Source organism: Pelophylax lessonae, assembly GCF_965119305.1.
Source record: "Pelophylax lessonae genome assembly, chromosome: 10".
In the NCBI taxonomy this organism is placed as follows: domain Eukaryota; kingdom Metazoa; phylum Chordata; class Amphibia; order Anura; family Ranidae; genus Pelophylax; species Pelophylax lessonae.
The window spans coordinates 185,514,410-185,536,034 of NC_138777.1; the positions used below are offsets into that span (position 1 = coordinate 185,514,410).

General features: G+C 41.7%; 1 protein-coding gene and 1 long non-coding RNA gene across 2 annotated transcripts in view; both read left to right on the top strand.

Moving 5' to 3' along the window:
• LOC309565261 overlaps positions 1-21,625 on the top strand; it is a 643,481-nt gene that overhangs the window by 468,931 nt on the left and 152,925 nt on the right. The window lies entirely within an intron of this gene.
• The window catches only part of VAT1L (vesicle amine transport 1 like), a 130,190-nt gene that overhangs the window by 80,635 nt on the left and 27,930 nt on the right, over positions 1-21,625 (top strand). Inside the window, exons 4-6 of the mRNA XM_082270259.1 lie at positions 9,697-9,839; positions 10,511-10,614; positions 21,563-21,618. Coding sequence (XP_082126385.1) covers positions 9,697-9,839; positions 10,511-10,614; positions 21,563-21,618 — 303 coding nt within the window. The remainder of the gene's footprint in view (positions 1-9,696; positions 9,840-10,510; positions 10,615-21,562; positions 21,619-21,625) is intronic.

Here is a 21,625-nt window from a genome sequence, read left to right on the forward strand (position 1 = left end):
TAGAACACCTGTCTGTTTTTTTGTGTGTCCCCCGTTAGGGAGATTCATCCTCTCTGTTTGTCCTGTTTACCATTATCATTGAAAGTAAAAGAAAATCCCAAATTTTGGGTTGACATCAGAACAGTAATAGAGGGAAAATCTTCCAAACAGGACAGTAGTTCTGGTGACACAGAGATTCCCTCACTTTGGAGGGATTTCCTCTCACTTCTTCTTTTGGCTCTGGGACAGAAAGTGGAGGGTATTGTCTCCTATGGGACACAGATGTTGCTTCCCAGTCGTTCCCGGGTTTACTTACCCGATTAGTGAAGCCCAGGAGTGATCTGATGCTGGCAGTAGCTGTGTATGGAGAACAGTGAGGCCAAGATGGCTGCCACTTGTCTATATGCCCTTGAAGGACCGGAGCGACATCATGATTTCACTTCCAATACCCGGGCCATAGTAAATAATTTTTTATTTTTGTTTTTTAAGGAAATTAGAGATTTGGTGTCTTTTTTTTTACCCCAGATCCCTCAATAAAGAGGACCTGTCATCCTTATTTCTATTACAAGGGATGTTTACATTCCTTGTAATAGGAATAGTGATAAAAAAAAAGTAACAGTATAAAAATAAAAAGTAAAAGAAAAAAGAAAAAATTGAAAGCGCCCCATCTCTAGGTGCTCGCAGAAGTGAACGCATACTTCGGTTGCGCAAGCATATGTAAATGATGTTCAAACCATACATGTGAGGTATTGCCGCGAACGTTAGAGTGAGAGCAATAGCTCTCTTATACAAGACCTCCTTTGTAAAAAAACAGGTAACCTGCAAACCTTTTTAAAATGTTGCCTATGGAAATTTTTAAGTACCATAGTTTGTTAAGATTCCACAAGCTCGCACAATTTTAAAGCATCACATGTTAGGTATCTATTTACTCGGTTTAACCTCATCTTTTATATTTTCCACCAAAAAAAAGGGTTATCTATGGTGTTTTTTCGCTTTAGAAATGCAATAAAGTGTATTTTTTCCGAAACCATTGCATTTGAAAGACTGCTGTGCAAATATTGTGTGACATAAAATATTGCAACAAATCACCATTTTATTCTCTAGGGTCTCTGCTAAAAAAAAAAAAGATATCATGTTTGGGGCTTCTAAGGTATTTTCTAGCAAAAAATACTGATTTAAACTTTTAAACAAAAAGTTCCAGAAAAGGCCTGGTCTTCCAGTGGTTAAACTTACGAATCAGGCTGTTTTGTGGTTTACAGCATTTAACAGCTACATTTACAGCTCATTACCTTATTGAAGTGCCAAGGGCTGTGTGAAATATAAGTGTGGCTCAGAAATGTATTAGTGCTGAAATAGACAGGATAAGAGGAAAGGTGGAGCCATCAATTCCTATTCATTATCTCTTCTGTTTTTTTGAGTGTCTTTCACAGAATCCAGTCCATCAGAATATATCCAGCTTTAAATGAAAGCTCAGACCTCAAATAACCCCTAGTCCTTTTGTAGGAATTCTTTAGCTTAGAGAGGAAATTTGCCCATGCACTACACTAGTAGCTTTTCAAAGAAACATCCGTATAATAATTCTCAGTACATTCAACTACATTGTACTTGTGTCATTCAAAAGTAGTTCAGAACAATTTTGGAACCAATGGACTTTACTGAATAAAAAACACATTTACTGTTTAAAATTCATTTCTTTGAGATAAATTTCCATTGTGCTTCACATTTTCTAATCACTGCACACTGCAGTTGAAAATGAACATCAATTTTTTGACCCTATTAACGATTAGAAAATTTAACAAATGTTAAAACAAAAGAATTTAAATATAATTTTACTAATGTATGGCCAGCTTTAATCACGTCCTTCAGCAAATATGTATACATGATTTAGCATTTCGTTTGACCGTGCTATGGGGCTGATTTAACATTATTTCAAATAAACTTTTGTTCTAAGTGCAGTAGCCCAAACCAGCCAGACATTTAGCATTTTGTTAGATGAGAGAACATTAGTTAAGACTGTTTGCTAAATGGTTCACATTACTCCTTGCCTTATTGAATAAGCATACACGCTGATCAATCTTAATTCAGTGTTTTTGGATGTGGATACGGGTCAGCAGGGGTACCCTGACTATATATATATATATATATAGCCAGGAGATAAAGCAGGCTCTGTTTGAAATATTTCTGCTTCTAATCTATACTGTGAGCTTCTCACAGTGTGCAGTAAAATCAGAGTTAGCAATTTCAGTCCATAAGAGGAGCTTATACAACTGTACAAGACTTAAAAGGATAGTTCACCTTTATAAAAAAAAAAACCTACCTATGCAGGTAAGGGATGTTTGTAGATTAAAACAAACTGTGCAGATCTGACCTAACCACTTCTGGACCGGAAGATTTTCCCCCTTAACCTCCCTGGCGGTATTCCCGAGCGTGGCTTGGGGTGGGATTTCACTACCATAAGCGGTAACCCCGAGCCACACTCGGGGTACCACCAGTACCACCAGGGAGCATCGCTGGATCCTTGTAGAGGTTACTTACCTTGTCACCGGGATCCAGCGATGTGTCCCTTCAGCATACCGCGGCTGGATCTCCTGCCCGATGCTGTAGAGCCCCGGCTTCCGTCTCCTGCGACTTGACGCTCGCAGGGGGGTGGAACCGGCGGCAAATTTGAAAAGTTATACACACAAGCACACTGATTTCATTGCAAAATAAAATAAACTGATATTAGTTTGCCCCCCAGTGCCCTTTCCTGCAGTTTTACTGTACTTTTTATGTATATATATATATATATATATATATATATATATATATATATATATACAGTATATTCCTGCAGTTTTACTGTACTTTTTATGTATATATATATATATATATATATATATATATATACGTGTGTATGTATGTGTGTATATATATATATATATATATATATATATATATATATATATATATACACACACACATCTATGATATAACAGAGAAGCCCAAACACCACATGTGAAGGGAGGCAAAACAGAAGCACTGCAGCAAGGAGGGGATGCCAGAAATCGGACTTGTATCTTAGTGCAGACTTCTGGGAAAATTGCCGAGCTTCTTTTGACTGTGCTGGTGTGATTCCCGGTGTGAATACTCTGGACCAGTGACCATCATTATAAGCTTGAATGCTCAAACACGAAAGTGGGTTGGGCCACAGCATCTGGTGAGTGGGTAATTCTCCTCCCCCCTTGGAGCACGGTGGTGGTGGTGATCCCTTTGAGAAACACGCTTCTGTATATTGTCATCCCAGGATATAGAGTGAAGGAATATGGACTGTTTCTGTCATTTCTGATTTTTTCCTGCTGCCTATGTGACATTCATTGCATTTTTTTGGACTTTGTGCAGTTGGCACATTATTTTTGGCACTGTCTTTTTGATAAGTTTGTGCTACTATATATACATAGAGATACTGTGGAGTGTCTATCTATTATATATCTTTTTTTCTTATATATATATATACATATATATATATAGATAGATATACACGTATATATATATATATATATATATTTACACACATACATATATATACAGTGCCTTGCGAAAGTATTCGGCCCCCTTGAACTTTGTGACCTTTTGCCACATTTCAGGCTTCAAACATAAAGATATAAAACTGCAATTTTTTTGTGAAGAATCAACAACAAGTGGGACACAATCATGAAGTGGAACGAAATTTATTGGATATTTCAAACTTTTTTAACAAATAAAAAACTGAAAAATTGGGCGTGCAAAATTATTCAGCCCCCTTAAGTTAATACTTTGTAGCACCACCTTTTCCTGCGATTACAGCTGTAAGTCGCTTGGGGTATGTCTCTATCAGTTTTGCACATCGAGAGACTGACAGACATTTTTGCACATTCCTCCTTGCAAAACAGCTCAAGCTCAGTGAGGTTGGATGGAGAGCGTTTGTGAACAGCAGTTTTCAGTTCTTTCCACAGATTCTTGATTGGATTCAGGTCTGGACTTTGACTTGGGCATTCTAACACCTGGATATGTTTAAGTTCAAAGGGGGCCGAATACTTTCGCAAGGCACTGTATGTATACGTATATATATACTGTATATATATATATATATATAAAACATATGTATACGTATATATATATATATATATATATATATATATATATATACTCTTTAACTTATTTATAGTTATTTATTATAGTAAAATTTTTGATTTTGTGTTTCAAACTTTATCATACCCGAGATGTTATAAAGAAGAACGCACAGTAAAAAAAAATCATATGTAAATAGTTGGTTTGGGCTGCTCGTTTTACTAGCAAAATAATTGTACCACTTTCAGCACCTAAAATCGTAAAGAATCATACCGCCAGGGAGGTTAATGACCAGGCCATATTTTGCGATTCGGCACTTCTTCATTTTAACGGACAATTGAGCGGTCCTGCGATGATGTACCTAAATAAAATTTATGTCTTTTTTTTAACCACAAATAGAGCTTTATTTTGGTGGTATTTGATCGCCTCTGCGATTTTTATTTTTTGTGCTATAAACAAAAATTGAGCAACAATTCTGAAAAAAAAACAATATTTTTCACTTTCTACTACGGTATATAACATTCTCAAAAAAAAATATGTAAAAATCTAAATTTTTTTTAACATTTTAGGTCAATTTGTTTTCTGCTACATATTTTTGTTAAAAAAAAAAAAAAAAAAATCGTAATAAGCGTATTTTGGTATTTTGGTGGTTTGTGCAAACGTTATCGCGTCTACTAACTACGGGAAAGATTTATGTGATTTTTATTGTTTTTTTTTTTTTTACTAGTAATGGCGGCAATCTGCTTTTTTCAGCGGGACTGCGACATTGCGGTGGACAAATCGGACCCCTAACTGACATTTTTGACACTTTTGGGGGGAACCAGTGATATTACTACAGTAATCAGTGCTAAAAATATGCACTGTTACTGTAATAATGACACTGGCTGGCAGGGAAGGGGTTAACATTGTGGGTGATCAAGGGGTTACATGTGAGCCTAGGGGTGTGATTCTATCTGTGGGGGGCGGGGCTTGTGAAATGATCATAGAGACCGGTGATCCTATATAGAAGGATCACAGGGGCTCTATGATCATTCCAGAGAGAAGAACGGTCAGCTGTGTTTACAACAGCTGACCGTTCTTCTCTCTCAGTGGGGAGCGATCGCAGGTGTCAGGCAGCAGTCGGAGCCACCTGTCCCGTGTATCGGCTTCCCTGCTGCCAAATGGGGGCGGGAGCACGCCGCCGGGGGCGCGGCATGCCCTTTAGCTGCAGGCGCGCGATTGACGTAGGTCTACGTTGGTTTGCGTAGGGGGGGGGTGCGCAGTGCCCCAGTAAAAAGGGGCATGGGAAGGGGTTAAGTTGAATAATACCCTTGCTATAGGTGTATGCATTTACATACCCGAAGCCTGACTGGAATACTCCCAGGAAGTTGCTAATTACTCCCAGGATGTTTCTAAGTGAGGCCTAGTCGTCACTGCTCACCTCCACCATCACAGGAGTGAGCTCTTTCTCTGATTTGAACCCCCTTACATACTCTTTCTCCCCCCTGATGCAGTATCTCTGAGTTCAGCATTTGAGAGCTCACTCCTGTGATGGTGGAGATGAGCAGTGATGACTAGGCCTGGCTTAGCAACATCCTGGGAGTATTCCAGTCAGGCTTCATAAAGAATGTAAATGGCCTACACCCACAGTCAGAGCTTTATTCAACCTTAATTAGAGCTGCACAGTTTGTTTTTATCTACAGAAGCCCCTTATTTGCAAAGGCAGTTTTGTGGTAAAGGTGAATTATCCCTTTAAGCCTAGTACACACGGGTCCAATGTCGGATGGCATTGGCTGGTTTCTATCGGGATATTCGGACCGTGTGTATTGGAGTAGGTCCGACAGAAGCCAGCCATTCAGCCATCTTATGTCAAAGGGGCATAACTGAAAAAGGTCTTCCGATTAGCGACCAAAGTGTTCTGGCGTGGGGCCGTTCCCCTGTCAGCACACAATAGCACATCAGGGGAGATCGCTGTACTAACATCGGATAGTGAGTACAGCGGCTCCTCCTGAGCTGTCAGTTGTTTTTTGTTCAGCCCTGCTGGGTTGAACGAAAAAAACTACTGGTGTGTGCGAGGCTTTAGGGGAAGGTTGGACTTCAGTTTTAAACGGTTTACCGCCAGCCCAACCACAAAGCCCTTGCAAGTAACTGTGTCTGAATGAAAGGCTGTGATTTTAATTCTACATAACACATTCTCATTCTTGTCATTCCATAGAACACATAATGAGATTTAGGACGTTATTTCTTTGCTGTGGATAATAACATGGAGCACAATGCTTAAGCATACCAGAGTTACTAAGCCTTTTCGGATTATGTGTAAACAAGTGGAAGTGAATGCCATGCTTTAGAGGGTGTTGAACATCAAATTACTCCCCGTTACTTCATTTATATTCATTAGCTCTGTAAATACTCATGCAAATTTTTTTTTTTTTTATCAGTGCACCAGTTTTGACAGGAAATGGGGCATACACAAATTTCCATAATGGTAATAAAATATCAACAAAAGTCATTGACATAAATTCTTCACATTTCAAAAAAGCCCAACTCAATGCACTAAATATACAGTATAATAAAGTAGAGTACCAGCAAAAGCCTTTTTTATATATTTCAGATTGAATGGGAAAGTCTGGTTTTATTGTGCATATTCTTCAGGGCAGGAATTGAGGGGAAATATTTCCAATGGAGGCACAAACTAAAGCCAGCCATAGATGGAGCGAAATCTGGCCAGTTTAGCAGGAACTGGCCAATTGTTTAACCAAAAATGGGCAGGCTTGTTTACTGATCGATCGACTTCAGTACAACAAGCCTGTCGCTTTTTTTTTATCTAGGATTTAGATTTTGTGGGAATTTCAGGGACTTGGTTTGACAGCTCTCATAATTGGCTGGCAACCATTCAGGGGTATTCCCTATATAGCAGGGATAGAGAAGGTAGCAAAGAAGGAGGGGTATGTCTGTATATTAAGAACAGTGTCCAGGTAAATATGAGGGACGACATCACAAATGGAGCAAAGGAGGAGGTAGAATCCCTATGGGTAGAACTTCAAAGGGAAGGCACTATGGGGAAAGTAATTTTGGGCGTATGCTATAAGCCCCCAAACCAGAGGGAGGAGGGGAGGTGGACCTCCTATCACAACTTGGAATGGCAGCAAGGATGGGAAATGTCATTATAATGGGGGACTTTAATTATCCAGATATAGACTGGGCAGAAAGAACCATGCATTTGTCTAAGGCTTGGCAGTTCCTAAGTGTTTTGCAGGACAATTTCATGGGTCAGATGGTGAACGCACCAACAAGAAACAATGCGGCACTAGACCTACTGAGCACCAACAATACTGACCTGATCACAGATATAGAAATACAGGGCAACTTAGGAAACAGTGATCATAGGTCAAACAGTTTCAGTATAAATCATAGAAGTAGGAAACACCAGGGTAATATAAGAACACTGAATTTCAAAAGAGCTAACTTCCCTAAACTGTGCTCTTTGCTAGACAATATCAAATGGGATAGAATCCTAGGAACAAAGAACATGGAGGAAAAATATTTCAAGAACACACTAAACAAAGGGATTGGCCAGTGCATCCCAAAAGGGAATACGTTTAAAAGAGCAAAAATAAACCCTGAGTGGCTAAACCCTAACATAAAAATGCATATTAAAACTAAAGAAAAGGCCTTAAAAAAATACAAGGCTGAGGGGTCATTGGCAGCATTCCAACATTACAAAGAGTGCAATAAGAAACGTAAAGGCGAAATCAAGGCGGCTAAAATAGAACACGAGAGACATATAGCTGAAGAGAGTAAAAAAAAAACCCCAAGAAATTCTTTAAGTATATAAATAGTAAGAAAGCGAAACCAGAACACATTGGCCCTTTAAAAGACGATGAAGGGAATCTGGCCACAGAACACAGAGGGAAGGAGAAAGTGCTAAATATATTCTTCTCCTTCGTTTTCACGAAAGAATTGGGGGGCTACTCTAACCCAACTTGTAATGTTATAACAAATAATACACCCCAGGAAGCACGCCCATGGTTAACAGAAGATAGACTTCGAACTAAACTTGAAAAACGTAACATAAATAAATCACCGGGACTGGATGGCTTGCACCCAAGGGTTCTTAAAGAACTCAGCCAGGTGATAGCCAGACCATTGTTCTTGATCTTTATGGATAGTCTACAGACTGGTATGGTGCCAGCTGATCGGAAAAAAGCCAATGTGGTACCAATATTTAAAAAAGGGCCAATATATATCCCAAGGAATTATAGGCCGGTTAGCCTAACATCAGTAGTCTGCAAAGTTTTGGAGGGAATGTTAAGGGATTATATACAAGACTATAGTAATAGAAACTGTATTATTAGTAGAAATCAGCATGGATTCATGAAAAATCGTTCTTGCCAGACCAATCTTTTAACCTTCTATGATGAAGTGAGTTGCCATCTAGATAAAGGAATGTGGATGTGGTGTATCTGGACTTTGCAAAGGCATTTGACACTGTTCCCCACAAACGTTTACTGTTCAAACTAAAGTACATAGGTATGGACCATAGGGTGAGTATCTGGATAAAGAACTGGCTTCAGAGGCAAGACCAGAGGGTGGTGATAAATGGGAAGTACTCGTATTGGGCGGATGTGGAAAGTGGGGTCCCCCAAGGATCTGTCCCGGGACCAATCCTTTTTAATTTATTCATAAACGACCTAGAGGATGGGATATCCAGCACAATCTCTGTATTTGCGGACAATACTAAGCTAAACAAGGCAATATCTTCTATGCAGGTCGTGGTAACCTTGCAAGCAGACCTGAACAAAATAATGGGGTGGTAGCTACATAGCAGATGAGGTTTAATGTTGAAAAATGTAAGGTAATGCACTTGGGTGTCAGAAATTCAAATGCAAGTTACTCGCTAGGGGGGAACGTCTAGGTGAATCTAAGATGGAAAAGGACCTGGGGGTCCTAGTGGACAACAGGCTCAGCAGTGGCATCAAAATGGGGACAAGGTGCTTTGGGGCAGTAGAGCCCCTCTGGCCATAAGCACCGCACCCCCCCCCCCCATGTTAAGGGCATGTGGCCTGGTATGATCCAGGAGGGGGGGCGCGCTCACTCGTCCCCTCTCTTTCCTGACCTGCCAGCTGCATGCTCGGATAAGGGTTTGAATAGATTTTGGGGGGGGGGCTTCCCGCCATTTTTTGTTTTACACTTTGTCGTGGGGGTGTTCCCTACAAATCTGGGGAAGGGCTCCATTTAGCTGTCAGCGGAGAACCGCTGACAGCCGATGACTCGTCGGTTGTTAGGGAAGCGGTGGCCAGCTTCCCGTCCCGCTTCTTAGCAACCAGATATATACAGTGAACGTAAAAAAAAAAAAAAAGCAAGACACAATTTGTGACAAAATTAAGGTAAAAATGTGGTTAAAAAAGCAGAAAGCACAGCAAAAAGCACTGCTGAAATGCTCAAAAGCAACATGCATAGATGTGAATCCAGCCTCAGATATAACAAAATTTGGTAAGTTGACCAACCACCTATTTCAGATGCAATTTGTTGCTTTTGGAAGGCCTGGTCCTAAATAACCTATAACGATAAAATATATATTTGTTCTAACATACTGTATATTGTGTTATTTTTAATCGGAACCTTATATTATTTATCATTTATCTTTTTTAGGGGCAAGCAGTAGCTCAGCTCTGCTCAACCATTCCCAACGTCACAGTTTTTGGAACTGCTTCCGCTTTTAAACATGAGGCCATTAAAAACTCCATCAATCACCTCTTTGACAGAAATGCAGATTATGTGCAGGAGGTAAAAAGGTAATATGACATCTTCCTGAGCATTCCAATATCTCTGTGTGTAATGTCTGGATTGTTACATTCCACAGCAGCAAATACTGTAGATTTTTTAAGATGATCTGCCATATATTGATAACAAAATACTCTTTATCCAGTTTTAAAGTGAACATGTGCTTTGTCCAACTGATTAATTTAAAGCTAAACTCCAGACAAACCGCTAAATACACAGAGAAAATACATATCAGGGGTCAGTTTTTTTTACCTGCCAAAAGATTTGTATTTCGGTCCAACCGTCCTGCGTATTACGCGGCTCTGCCACACAACATAGCTGTCTAGAAAAAGAGGGACTTGATCTTTCTCTTCTGCAGTAGCCCATTCAGGTCTCTTCCTTTGCTGCTTCTCCCTCCCTCAGTCAGAGCTCTACTGTACAGGGACCTTGAGAGGCTGATACCAGGTCAAATTTACATACCTGTACTGCTTGTATTTTAAATATTGATTTTAATATATATAAACTAATACAGAGCTGAATTAATTTGTGTATTTTATATTTGCCTGGAGATCAGCTTGAATGTTCACCCAAGAAGTTTGGGTGTATATAGGACAAATTGCCCTTACATTTATACATTTATCCGTAGAATGCATGTTATATATTTATACTTTTGATAATAGATAGGACAACATATCTTTTCCAGAATCTCACCAGAGGGTGTAGACATCGTTCTCGACTGCTTATGTGGGGAAAACACTGGAAAAGGCATCAGCCTTCTGAAGCCATTGGGGACATATATTTTATATGGTTAGTTGTATTTTTCCACTGTTATACTGTATGTATCTTTTTAATCAAATTGTGATTGAGTTTATTGAAGATGTATGTATAAGAACATATAATTATTACATCAGAGATGTCTGTAGAACCAGAGACATTGAGCATTGTTAATATGCATGTCCATCAGTCTAATGGCGCTTTTCCACTGCATGGAACGGTTCGGCTCGCTTTTGTGCTTTTCCACTGCTGGTACCACATGGTACGGTGTAGGAGCGGTTCGGTACGGTACGGCGGCGCTTTTCACTACATGGAACTGAACGGTACCATATCCCACAATCCTTTGAATGCAGTCACTACTAGCCACTGATTGGTCAGAGAATCGTTGTTATCCCACCCACTTACTTTAGTACTACTTTAGTGGAAAAACAAACCATACCAAACTGTACCGAACCGTTCCAACACCGTACCATGCAGTGGAAAACAAAACCAGGCCAAGCAGGGCCGAGTAGAGCCGAGCCGGTACTTGCAGTGGAAGAGTGCCATTAGGAACTAAATTTGTATCTGCAGTCTTTGGGCTCATATGCCATTTGAACAGTTGGCTGAGGTATACCTACTTTTTGTGCATCCTTCAATTTTGTTTTTAATCAATAGTCTTGGACAGCTTGCGTGCCGGAGGTGGTATCCTGGAGCCATCCCCTGCCCCCTTGTTGGTTTCCCATCTATAGTCAGCCCACAAATTTGCACATTTACCTCAGGTCTTCTAAATAAAAGTGTCATTGCTCCAGTACCTAAGGGCTGCATTCTATCCATTCTGTATCTCAAAGCTCTGAATGTCTTTATTTGGGTCCAGAAATTCCAAAAAAATCTATTAAATCTATCATACCCTCCTTTCGTCAGAGAGACTTTCTGGGTACTGTGGACATTAAAGATGCCTCCATCTGTCCAGCTCATCAGCGATTCCTGCACTTTGCTGTAGGGCCCTTGCACTACTAGTTTGTGACCCTGCCCTGTAGCCTCTCATCTACACTTCAGGTAAATATCAAGGTGCTTGTGGCATCCCTATTATCGGAAAATGTAAGGGCTTGCAGTTGGTGCAGGTTTTGTTGGACAAAATTGCTTTGGAATCAATTATTTGTTTAGAGTAGGTGGGTCTTGTCCTGAACACAACCATTGTTCCTTCCAGGAGAAACTTCAGATACTTGTTTTACAGATTTGAATTCTCCAGTCCAAATCTCTCTTTGCATTAGAGTCCTAAGCGTCCTTTGAGGCAGTTCCATTTGCTCAGATTCAGTCCAAACCTCTACAACGCAACACCCTGTTCCTGTCGGATAAGTCAATCTGGTCTCTGGACAAACCATTTCATTCGTTGTCGTGGACCAGGTTGGTTTTCTCAGAAACCCAACTAAGAAGTCAGGGAAGTCCTTTCTTTCCATCTTTTGAAAGATCCTCACAACAGGCTAATTTGGCTGTCTCTAAACCTTTGGAACATGCTTCTGGAAGGTCTTGTCCTGGGCAGAACTTCATGTCCCAGCCTTGTCAGCCATTGTACATTACAGGTGTTGACAATTTGCAGACAGATTTCCTCAGCCAGCAGTGCCTGGACCCAGGGTAGTGGTCCCAGAGGTGTTCTGTCACCTGCGTCACAAGTTCAACAACAAACTGGACAGGCTTGTCTTCAGACATACAGGGATCCAGTGTATTCTTCATGGGATCAGTACACCCTGATCTATACATTTCCTTCCCTAAAGCTTCTTCCCTATCTTATTCGTAGGACTGAGATAAAGAGCAATTTATTGATCCTCATTGCTCTGGGGCCCTTCCAGATCACCAGGATAATTTATCCCAAGGTCCAATTTGCCATCCTTCTTCACAGTTGCTTGCTTTAATTGCATTGCTGTTGAAGCCCAGGTTGTGAGGGAAAGGGGCATCTCTGAGTCTTTGATTCCTATGATGCTAAATGTTAGAAAGTCTACACCCTGCAAGGTCTATCATCGGAATTTGTTATGCGTGAGTCCTCGGGCTACCACCCCAGGAGATTGCCTGTGGGATGAATCCTCTTCTTCCTGCAGTTGAGTCTGGATCAGATTTTTGTTCCTAACGCTATTGAGAGTCAGGCTTATGCCTTTTTTATCCTGCTTTAAAGACTGCCGGCCTCTCCCCCCTTGATTACGACCTTTTTACAGGGATCTCCTCCCCCAGTCTGTCCTCATGACTCTGTGGGACTTACAGTATCTCACAAAAGTGAGTACACCCCTCACGTTTGTTATATCTTTTCACGTGACAACACTGAAAAAATTACACTTTGCTACAATGGTAAAGTAGTGAGTGTACAGCTTGTATAACAGTGTACGTTTGCTGTTCCCTCAAAATAATTCAACACACAACCATTAATGTCTTAACCTCTGGCAACAAAAGTGAGTACACACCTAAGTGAAAATGTCCAAATTGGGCCCAAAGTGTCAATATTTTGTGTGGCCACCATTATTTTCCAGAACTACCTTAACCATCTCGGGCATGGAGTTCACCAGAGCTTTACAGGTTGCCTCTGGAGTCCTCTTCCACTTCTCCATGATGACATCATGGAGCTAGTGGATGTTAGAGACCTTGCGCTCTTCCACCTTTCTGTTTGAGGATGTCCCACAGATGCTAAATAAGGTTTAGGTCTGGAGACATGCTTGGCCAGTCCATCATCTTTACCCTCAGCTTCTTTAGCAAAAGACAGGGGTTGTCTTGGATGTGTGTTTGGGGTCGTTATCATGTTAAAATACTGCCCTGTGGCCCAGTTTCCATGCTCTTCTTCAGTGTGTCACAGTACATGTTGGCATTCATGGTTCCCTCAATGAACTGTAGCTCCCCAGTGCCGGCAGCACTCATGCAGCCCCAGACCATGACACTCCCACCACCATGCTTGACTTTAGGCAAGACACACTTTGTACTCCTCACCTGGTTGCCACCACACACGCTTGATACTATTTGAACCAAATAAGTTTATCTTGGTCTCATCAAACCACAGGACATGGTTCCAGTAATCCATGTCCTTAGTCTGCTTGTCTTCAGCAAACCTTTTGCGGGCTTTCCTGTGCATCATCTTTAGAAGAGCCTTCCTTCTGGGACGACAGCTGTGCAGACCAATTTGATGCAGTGTGCGGCGTATGGTCTGAGCACTGACAGGCTGACATTCCACCATTTCAGCCTCTGCAGCAATGCTGTCAGCACTCATACATTTATTTCCCAAAGACAACCTCTGGATATGACGCTGAGCACGTGCACTCAACTATTTGGTCAACCACGGCGAGGCCTGCTCTGAGTGGAACCTGTCTTCTTAAACCACTGTATGGTCTTGGCTACCATGTTCAGTTTCAGGGTCTTGGCAATCTTCTTATAGCCTAGGCCATGTTTATGTAATTCTTTTTTTCCGATCCTCAGAGAGTTCTTTGCCATGTTGAACTTCCAGTGACCAGTATGAGTGAGTGAGAGCGATAACCCCACATTTAACACACCTGCTCCCCATTCACACCTGAGACCTTATAAAACTAAAAAGTTACATGACACTGGGGAGGGAAAATGGCTAATTGGGCCCAATTTGGACATTTTCCCTTAAGGGTGTACTCAATTTTGATATAATAAAATATTTACAGAAATGTGAGTGGTGTACTCACTTTTGTGAGATACTGTAAATCTGGTTCTTTCTGTGCTTTCGTTTTTTTCTGTGCTTAAGAAACCCCTCTTTAAACCCATTAGACACTCTACTCATACCCACAAGATGGTGTTTCTTATAGCTAAACAGGGGGCCTTATCCTTTAATGAACTCCTTCAGGTTTTGCATGGGAACACAATGGCGTTGAGGCCCAGGATTTGCTTCTTCCCTAAGCTAGTTTTTTCTGCATTCCACCTCAACCAGGACATTGTTCTTCTGTCCTTCTCTCCGGCTTCTGTTCAAAGGAAAGGAAGGACATTTCCCCCATTGTCTGGCTGTGAGAGGCTGTCTCTTAGTCACTGCTTCTTTCAGGAAGATTGATTCCCTTTTTGGCACCCTGGATGGACCAGCTACACTAGATTCCTCTTGCACCATGTCTAGGTAGCACATACAATTTCCAAGCTTATGGTCTCAAGAATCAGGTTCCACCCTTCCCTGTTGGTGCTTCCTGGGCTTTTTGGCATCAAGGAATGGTTTCCCAAATTTGCAAGGCTGACACCTGGCCCTCTGTTCACGTGTTCTCTAGGTTCTACCAGGTGGATGTTTGTCCTCATCTGAAGCTGGCTTCAGGCATAATGTCCTTTAGACAGGTCTTTGAGCTGCAGTCAGTCCCCATTTCTGTTGTATTTTCTTGGGCCTGTTGACGTTTGCTGTGTTGCTCACCCCTTACTTGGACTGGTTTTGGACGTCCTAAAGGTTAAAGACTTCTTGTAACCCTTAACGGAAAAGAAAGAAATAGGATTTTTGCAGTAATTGTGAAATCATTTTCTTGTAGTCCATTAAGGGACCTACTGTATGTCCCACGTAGGGACATACCTCCCTCTGTGTTTTTGACCTTGCTCTCAGCAGTACTGCTTTGCCACAGAACTGAGGCATGCTGGTAGTAAAAAGGGTATGCTGGGACTGGCCTAAATATTTGTTGTTTGCCAGTGTTCAACCCTTCTGAAGGTTGCAGTATTTCATGAAGTTAAGTAGAAGAATTGAGAGTAAGGGAAAAATCTCTCTAACTCAGCCCCAAATACCCAAATAGCAGTAAAACCTGACAGGAGTTCTAATCTTTCCTAAAAAAAAAATGTAAGATACATTTGAACACTAAATTACTAAAAAAAAACTTGTGTAATAAAGAAGTATGGCCAAAGTTCTTTTGGCCCTACTTCTCTTGTGGACTTAGTTCTGCACTCCTGTGACCCGCTTTCACCGACAGCAGGCTGTCGACTGACGTCACTCAGCTGGTCCAGGCGCTGAATCAATTCCCAACATTACAGTAGGGATCCACTCATATGCCTGGACTGGCAGCTGGCTCAGCCTCTCAGCGAGCCGCTGAGAACCTGAGCCAGCTGCTTCCACCCCCTGTACAGCCTGGTGCTCCAATGAGTGTTAGAGGGGCAGAACAGAGAGCGGCTGCCTGACAGCCACCAGCTCTCTGCTCACTGAAGACCGAGAACCGATCGAGCAGTGGTCTTTGAGTGTTCGGTTCTCAGTCTTAGAGGCAGTGGGGGAAAGAAGCAGCATCAGACCGATGCTGCATCCACCTAGGTGAGTATAAATGTTTATTTTTTATTTCCCATACTTATTTTTTATTATAGTAGTCATAGCAATTTATTACAAAAAAGATAGTTCTCAAATACCACAGGTATTATCATAAGAAATTAAACTTAAGGTAGAAGTAAAGGCAAAACCTAACTAACTCTGAACGTACTCTCACCCCCATTTTAAGCCTAATCTATTTAACCCTGTACAGAAAAGATCCCTATACTTACCTATTCTGAAGCCCCTCTGGTCCCGTCTCCAGCGGCACCTTCTGTGTTCAAGAGAAAGCTGACATTGGATGGGAAATGCCTGGGAAGTGCCGTCACCCATTGATTTTCTATGGGGCTTCCGTTGTCGGCTGCCTCTCCTGCACACTGAAGATGCCGCTGACAGCTCAGCCTGGGACCTGACCGGAGCAGCTTCAGGACAGGTAATTATAGTGATATTTTCTTTATAGAGTTAGATAGATTAGTCTTAAAATTGGGGTGGGAGTAGGTTTAGAGTTAGTTAGGTTTTTTCTTTACTTCCACTTTAAAGCGGAGTTCCACCCTGGGAATACATTTTTTTAATAAAAATACCCCCGGGACAGTCAGGGCTAGTACATTCCACATTGGCTAGCCTCTGATCTGTCCTGGGTTGCACTTACCTTTTAGGAGAAATACTCACCTTCAAAATGTATTGTCCAGCGCTGCCATCTCAGGTGTGGGCAGCTTGAAGCCAGCGTGATCCTCTTCTGTGTAATCTCTTCCGTCTTCTTCGGTCCCAGGATGCACTGTACCGGCCCCGCCATCACTTCCGGTGCGCGCGCGTCATCCCTCCACAGCTTCTGGGCATGCCCAGAAGCTGTTTAGAAGGGAATGACGCACGCGCACCGGAAGTGACGGCGGGGCCGGTGCAGGCACATTGATTCCTGGGAGCGATGACGTTCAGCTCCCAGGAATCTTTGCAAAGCCAGGAAGTGACGAATCGCCGTGGCCGCCGGGGGGAGGAAGAAGGAAGTAAGGTAAGTATATTTTCTTCTATACGAGGTAAGTAAAAAAAAAAAAAATTGCGATTATCCATTTGTTTTTCAGGTGACCCGGAGCGAGAAGATGGAGGTAAGTATAAATTTAGGGTGGAACTCCGCTTTAACAAATGATGGGAAGGAGTATATTATTTAACATGTGGATATGGTCAGGATATTTTTTCTTTAGTTTGTTTGATGTTACAGTCTTACAAAGTAAATTTTTTTCATCCCTTTGTACACTAAATTTTCAGTGAGACCATCTTTAGCAAGATGCAAGCACGCACTTACCTGCATCTTACCCTCCCATGCATACTTCATGATACTGTATAATTAACTGTGAATAATTTTAAAATTAACAATAAATTATTTTCCATTTCTGCTATCACTGCATAATTATCACATACATCACATCTCTCTCATTAACTCTCTCACTGCCAGAGCTCACTTTGCTGGTTTTCCACGCAGCTTAAAGGATCAAGATGATACGCTGTGCTGGCTTTTTTTAGCATTCACTATGACATTTAGGTTGGCTTACTAACTATATATTAACACTTTAAATAGCAATTAAGTGGTGTTAATGAACCTATCATTTTTGCAGTACAATTTCCAAATTAACAATATTTTATGCTCACATTAAAACACTCAGTAAAGCAGAATAAAACTTTTAACAAGTTCAGAACAAATCACAGTAGATTCCTTTTACTAAGCAAAGAGTGAAGAACATACTGGGAGAATTAACAAAGAGTGGTGCAGACATAAAGCCTGCAACTACCCTTCGAATCTGAGAAAACTGAGCAGATCCTGCTCCTAATTTACAAAGGAGGCAAGGCAACTCCTGGGGCAGCGGTGTGTGATGGTGTGGTGATGTTTTCAGCTTTGGAAATAGCACCACTTCTGCTAGTGGCAGTCTCTAAGCAAGATGAAATCTTTAGTGGTGACCAGTAACAGCTGTGTTAATAGGTTCACTGTTCTGCATGCATGGCACGGTGACAGTGTCTCCCTGCAAAGGGCATCCCCTGACCCCTGTATACTTACATAGTAGGTGAGGTTGAATAAAGACAATAGTCCATCCAGTTAAACCTGACTAGGCGTATGTGTGTCAGTGTCGATAATCGTTTCCCATATCCCTGTATGTTGTGTTCTTAAAGAAGCACTTCCAAGAGTCTTTTAAAAATATCAATACTCCCTACTGACACCACCAATTGTGGAAGAGAGTTCCACATCCTTATTGCCCTGACAGATCTTAAAGCAAAACTCCACTTTTGTTGAGAAAAAAAAAGATCTATGTACATTGCAAGGATTTTACAACAAACTTTGTTGCAGATTCCTACCTTTTGTTATTCTGGAGAAATCACTGTTTGTTCCTCTGTGCCTCTGTGCTGAATAAATCTAATGGGAGGGGTTTCATAATTATTAATCAGCAGCTGCAGGGCACTAATGAGGAAAGCTGCTGGGCCTGCACCCCTTTAGATGTGTTCATGTTGGGAATATCTCACCAAAAATGACATTTTTCTTCTGTTTTTTTTATTCCATTCTGAAATATAAAAATGAAATTGATAGTTTCACATAACACAGCAACATCCACACACATAGGACACCCAGTGTTAGCGGAGATTTATTCTTACAAAACAAATACACCTTTTCACACTGGTACTGACTAGTATTACATTGTTCTGCTTCCCCCTCAGTTTCTCACCTTTCTTCAACTAACATGACCCCAATGCTGACAGAGAGGGTTAAATAAGGATGTCTTCAGGCGCCATTGTCCTCCTTATCAACCTATGTCATTATCGGTTGTTAGGACACCAGTGGTTAGCCAGCATGATGCTCAAGGTTGTACTTCTGCACAATAAAAACCTGTGGCTTTGTATAACAAAACAAAAGGCAGACTTGATCTACCTGCTGGCTTTGTTAACCCTTTTTGGGCAATTTTTATGTTGTTTTTCCAAGGCGCCCCTGAATAATCCTAAAGGCACTCGAGGGTGCCACGGCACCCTGGTTGAAAAAGGCTCAACTAAACTTTGGTTTTAAAAAAACATATTCTATTCAAGCATGTATTCTTAACTCAAAAAGTACCGTCTTTTGCTCTCAGCTACCTCCAGATCTCCAAATTCCTTATTTTTTTTATTTTGCTGCTGTGATTCAACTTCCTGGTAGAGGGTGGTTATGTTCATTCTCAATGGTCCCACTGTAAGTAGAAGCATAGCCACCCTCCCTTTCTCATTTACCAAGATGGACTAGGGCCTAAGGACTGGGGGATGTGTAGTGTGCATAGAGCAGTGCGCATGACCACAACTAATGGGAACTGCTCAATTCAAACAAACAGAAGTAAGAAGGATAAAGGGAGGTTTGGGAGCTAATGGAGGAAGTTACAAGGGCACAGAAAAACACAGTAAGGGCTCTTTCACATGGTCCACCTCCGTAGACGGATCCGTGCTGCTCAGCAGGGGATCGTAAACACAGATCCCCGCTGAGCAGGAAAAGGTGACAGCTCCCTCTCCGCTCTTTGTGCGGAGAGGGAGGTGTCAGAGCCCCATGCAGCTCTATGGGGGAATCGGATGAGAGCGGACCGTCCATCCGATCCGATCCCCTGGACGGATGGAAAATAGGGTTTCCATCCGTCCGGATTTCACGGACAGGATCGGATGCGGATGGCAGCGGGTGTCAGAGGACATATTTCCGCTGACATCCACTGCCCCATAGGGATGCATGGGGAATCCGATCAGATCCGCCTAAAAAACTGACAGGCGGATCTGATTGGATCGCTCATGTGAAAGGGGCCTAAGGAACAATTACAGGACCATTAAACGATAAGTCCACTTTAGTGGGGGAAAAAAATTGCAAATAAAGAAAAAATAATATAGCGTATACAATTGGGACACAAGTCATATTGTAATTGAATGTTAATAAAAAGGACCTTTCCCTTTTAATCTGCAGCCGCTGTAATTTTCTGTAAAATTCAATGCGATATGGCTCCCTAAAGGTGTTCTGTACACAGAATGCGTACAGAACGCCCCCCAGAAACATCATTTCCTGCTTGTGTTATTGGCTCACTGATTTTCCCAGAAATCTGCCCTAAGATACAAGTCAGATTTCAGGCATCCCCTGCAACATAAATGTCGTTTTTGGTGAGATATTCCCAATAGGAAATCACGTCTAAAGGGATGCAGGCCCAGCAGCTTTCCTCTTTAGTGCCCTGCAGGTGCCCTGTTTGATAATTATAAAACCACTTCCATTAGATTCAGTTTCCCACATGGACACAGACAATCACACAGGGATTTCTTCAGAATAACAAAAGGTAGGAATCTGAAACAAAGTTTGTTAAAATCCTTGTAATGTACATAGATCACCCAGAGGGGAATGTTTTTTTCTCAACAAAAGTGGAGTTACTTTTTAAGTAGTGATGTGTACGTATTCATTTTCAAAAATAAGGATATTGGGGTTGAAAACTAAGAATATTGGGGGTGCTTTATGAAAACTACAGCGTGCAAAACCTGCTGCAGCTGTGCATGGTAGCCAATCTGCTTCTAACTTCAGCTTGTTTAATGAGGCTTTGACAATAAAACCTGGAAGCTGATTTGTTTCTATGTAGCACTTCCCCAGATGTTGCACTCTCCAGTTTCAGTAAATCAACCCCATTGTGTAGCATAAGTATTTAGGCATTGGGGATGCCCTTTTCAGAGGCACTGTCACCTTGCCCAGCAAGAAGCAGAGACTTGATTTGCTCAGATTGCTGATTCTCCCACCTCCTATCTGGGTGCTGCTGGTCAGAGAACGAATACAAAACTTTTACCAATTCTATGAAAAATACATTTGATTATTTTTTTAGAGGCCGATTGAACTTGAAATCAGCTAAATATAAGCCAGGTGCATCAAAACAAAAGATGTTCAATGTTTTAGAGTTTACTTTATTTCCAAAGCAGCTAAAGCTTGAGGCTTCATTCACATGTCAGCGTAGCGATCGCGGGCAGAATCCGGAAATCATTGCAAGTCGCGGGACGCCTGTGCGTTGCCCGTGATTTGCAATAGCACCCCAAACGCTGTGCGATGTTGCCGCGATTTGCGCCTGCCGAATCGCGGTAACATCGCGCAAGAAAAATCGCGGGACGCATGACGCCCAAGAATGGTACAAGAGCTTCTTTGGGGCTTTATGCGTCCTGCGATTTTTTTTGCGCAATGTTACTGCGATTCGGCAGGTGCAAATCGCAGCAACATCGCACAGAGTTTGGGGTGCTATTGCAAATCACGGGCAACGCACAAGCGTCCCGCGATTTGCAATGATTTCCGGATCGCGGGCAGAATCGCTGTGATTCTGCCCGCGATCGCTACGCTGACATGTGAATGAAGCCTGAGTGAAAAAGCCTGTTCCCCGTTAGCAGCTGCAAAGGGAAATGCTTGCTCTCTGTAGGTAAGCAGTGGTCTCTCTACAGAGGTCCAGTACTCCCCTTGCTGAGTCAGACCTGCATTCAGCAAAGCCTTTTTTTTTCCTGTTGATTGGAAATCTCTGACTCAGCAGAGAGTTTACCAGACTTCTGCAGGGAGCAGTATGCTGGCAGGAGACAGGCTTTTTCTTTCTAAAGAAAGCAAACTGTAAGGCTATGTACACCTTTTTTTAAGCGCCGGGATTGTATTTAGCTGATTTAAGGTTTAATTGTTTTGTATCTGGAGTTCATCTTAATTGTACATCCTGTTTTGAGATATCCCCTTTTAATCGATTTGTAATTTGTAACGTCTTTCCTTTATAGGCTCATCCAATATGGTTACTGGTGAAACAAAAAGCTTCTTCAGCTTTGCTAAATCAGTAAGTG